We start from the raw sequence: 2632 nt of genomic DNA, 5'->3' as shown, positions 1-2632 counted from the left end.
AAATTGAGAAACGGCGATGAAAAGTACTTCCGATCCAAAAACTCAAGCAACAGTCTCCGTCCTACGTCTAGAATGTGATAATTAGGTCTCTAGTATTCCTTGCCTATTTTATAAGAAAAATAGCAAAGAAATAAAGCGTTATAAAATAACAACACAATCGAACTAAAGCCCATCAGTGCGTGGCCTCTCGATCGAACTCCACAGTTGCTCGATCGAGAGCTTTCCCTAAGTATCTCCCTCGATCGAGAACAGACATCTCGATCGAGGCCTTCACCAGATTCACTCGATCGAGAACAGGACATCTCGATCGAGGGGTTCTTGACTTCTTGTGTGTTCTCCTAATCCTTTAGATGCCTTCACGCGTCTTAAGATGGTAAAGTTTCGCGCCAACTCTCTTAAGCAAGCTTGGAGGATCGCAAATAGGCTGATTTCCAGTCATTCCGGTTCGTACATGCAAATAATGCAAAGCAGACCAAAGTAGACTATTCGGGGTATAAAGTGACATAATATCACTCAAATACATAGAAATGCGTGCCAAAAGAGACCGTAAAAGTCTATGTAAAATGCACGCATCAGTTACTATCCCCATGCTCCAACCACTGAGCTTTAGCCTTCTGCTTTAGGAAACTCTCTCTTGCCAAATTTAAATCCCTCACTTCAGCTGCCAATTTAATTTCCTCCCTAATAAAGCTCTCATTTTGAGGACCTGTCTCAATCTGTAATTGAATAGCATTCAACTTCTTCTCAGCAATGCAGGCATTATTCTCAATGTCAGAATAACACTCCTTATTGAGCTCTTTTAATTCAGACTTCAGATGCTTCAATTTTTTAACCACAATGAACATTTTTTTACCATAAAAAGCTTCTTGCCACCCCTCCTGAACTATTTTAAGAAAAGATGGAGCCTGAGTCCACATATTGAAAAATTTGAAGCTAGCTCTTCTGGTGGCTTGCAGCATCCTATTATGCACCACACATGGACTGTGATCAAATAGTCCAGCAGGGTAAAAATGAGCTACCATATTAGGGAATTGGTTTAGCCATTCCCCGGTTAGCCATGAATCACAATTCTGCTTGTAAATCCTAGTCGAGGTTCCTGTTTATTGTTCCAGGTGTAGTAAGCACCAGTGGTAGAGATATCAATCATGCCACAATTATCAGTGCACTCAATAAACTCATCCATATCAGACTGTTTAGTATTGCCACCCAATCTCACTGCAGGATTAATTACAGTATTAAAATCACCTGCTAGTGCCAAAGGTCCTATGCACTGAGTCCCAAACAACTCCAGTTTCTTCCATAAGTCCCTTCTGTCAGCTCCCTCATTAAAAGCATATATCACAGTTAGGAAAAATTGATGTTGAGTCACTCTGGATGTTACCCTAGTGTGGATGAATTGAGCATCATATTGCAGAACCAAGACATCAAACAGACTAGGTTTCCAAAGAACCCACACCCTACCTCCTCTATGAGCCTGAGAATTAGTTGTAACACTCCAGCCTTCAAGCATAGTGGAGGAAATATTACTCACATTTGCACCATTAAATTTTGTTTCAACAAGACCAAATAAACCAATATCTTTATTGTGTAAAAACCATTTGACATTATTCTGTTTATTTACACTATTCAGACCTCTAACATTCCAGAATCCAATGTTATTCATTTAAACCAGGGGAATGAGGGTGACTATTTGAAACAATACCAGCATTAGGAGACAATGGACTTGCAGTGTTTACAGTGGCATCCTTGAATGACCTTTCAGGAGTTACACAAGCACTACTGATAGACTTCACAGGAGTACTAATGGTGTTCTGCATAATAGATGTCCTTGGGGTTTGAGTTACCAGTATGGGGTCCACTGGTGCCTTCACAACAGGCTTCCAAACCTTCTGCACAATCTTTTTCTTACTGGTGTTTTGTGTCCCTGTTCTACAAGTGGCTTGCTCATGTCCAATACCCTTACATTTGGAACAAATAGTAGGTTTCCATTCAAATTCAACATCCAGTGAAACTATCTGTCCACGTTCATCTAAAAATTTAACTTTCCCAGGAAATTGTTGTCCCACAGTGACCTCAATCATGACTCGGGCAAATCCCAGTCGTGTCTTGTCTATTGTGGCTTGGTCAGCACGTTGGAACTTTCCCACCAGACCAGCAATAGCAGGAAGGCATCTACCCCAGTATTTTAGAGGCAGAGCATGAATTCGTATCCAGGTAGGAACATTCTTAACATCTGCTTTTGTAAGCTCCACATTTGCATCCAAGGACGAACAATAAGAGGTTTATTATCGAACATAAAATGTCCTACTTGTAGCACTGCCTCTCTATCCTTAATGTCCTTGAATCTTACTAGGAAAATTCCATTTGGCATGAAAGATATTTTGTCCACATTATGTTTGCTCCAAATACAGTTTATGAAGCCATTCAAGACTTCCCATGGAGGGTTAGCTCCCAATACAAAGCAATATACCGCGTTATTCCAATACTCTACCTCCTCCTTTATGTCATCATATGTAAACTAAATCAGATTTTCTGTAATTTCATCGTCTGCATCAGTAACTTTCGTTTTCTTCTCTCTTTTGGTAATCCAAGCAGGGTTACCCTCAGCAGGTTCATCCTCAATAGCATCAAA

At 40.3% G+C, this 2632-nt stretch overlaps 1 protein-coding gene across 1 annotated transcript; it reads right to left on the bottom strand.

The window, feature by feature from the left end:
* Nucleotides 1–1051: 1051 nt before the first annotated feature.
* On the bottom strand, nt 1052–2371 carry LOC141595400 (uncharacterized). The gene is made up of 3 exons (XM_074415365.1): nt 2223–2371; nt 1703–2172; nt 1052–1578 (listed from the first exon to the last, which is right to left on the bottom strand). The coding sequence occupies exons 1-3, from the start codon at nt 2369–2371 to the stop codon at nt 1052–1054; spliced, it is 1146 nt and encodes a 381-aa protein (XP_074271466.1).
* Between the last annotated feature and the right edge of the window lie 261 nt (nt 2372–2632).

This window comes from Silene latifolia, chromosome 8 (genome assembly GCF_048544455.1).
Source record: "Silene latifolia isolate original U9 population chromosome 8, ASM4854445v1, whole genome shotgun sequence".
Taxonomy (NCBI): domain Eukaryota; kingdom Viridiplantae; phylum Streptophyta; class Magnoliopsida; order Caryophyllales; family Caryophyllaceae; genus Silene; species Silene latifolia.
Note: the sequence above shows the minus strand (reverse complement) of the source record. Positions and strands in the feature narration are given on the sequence as shown.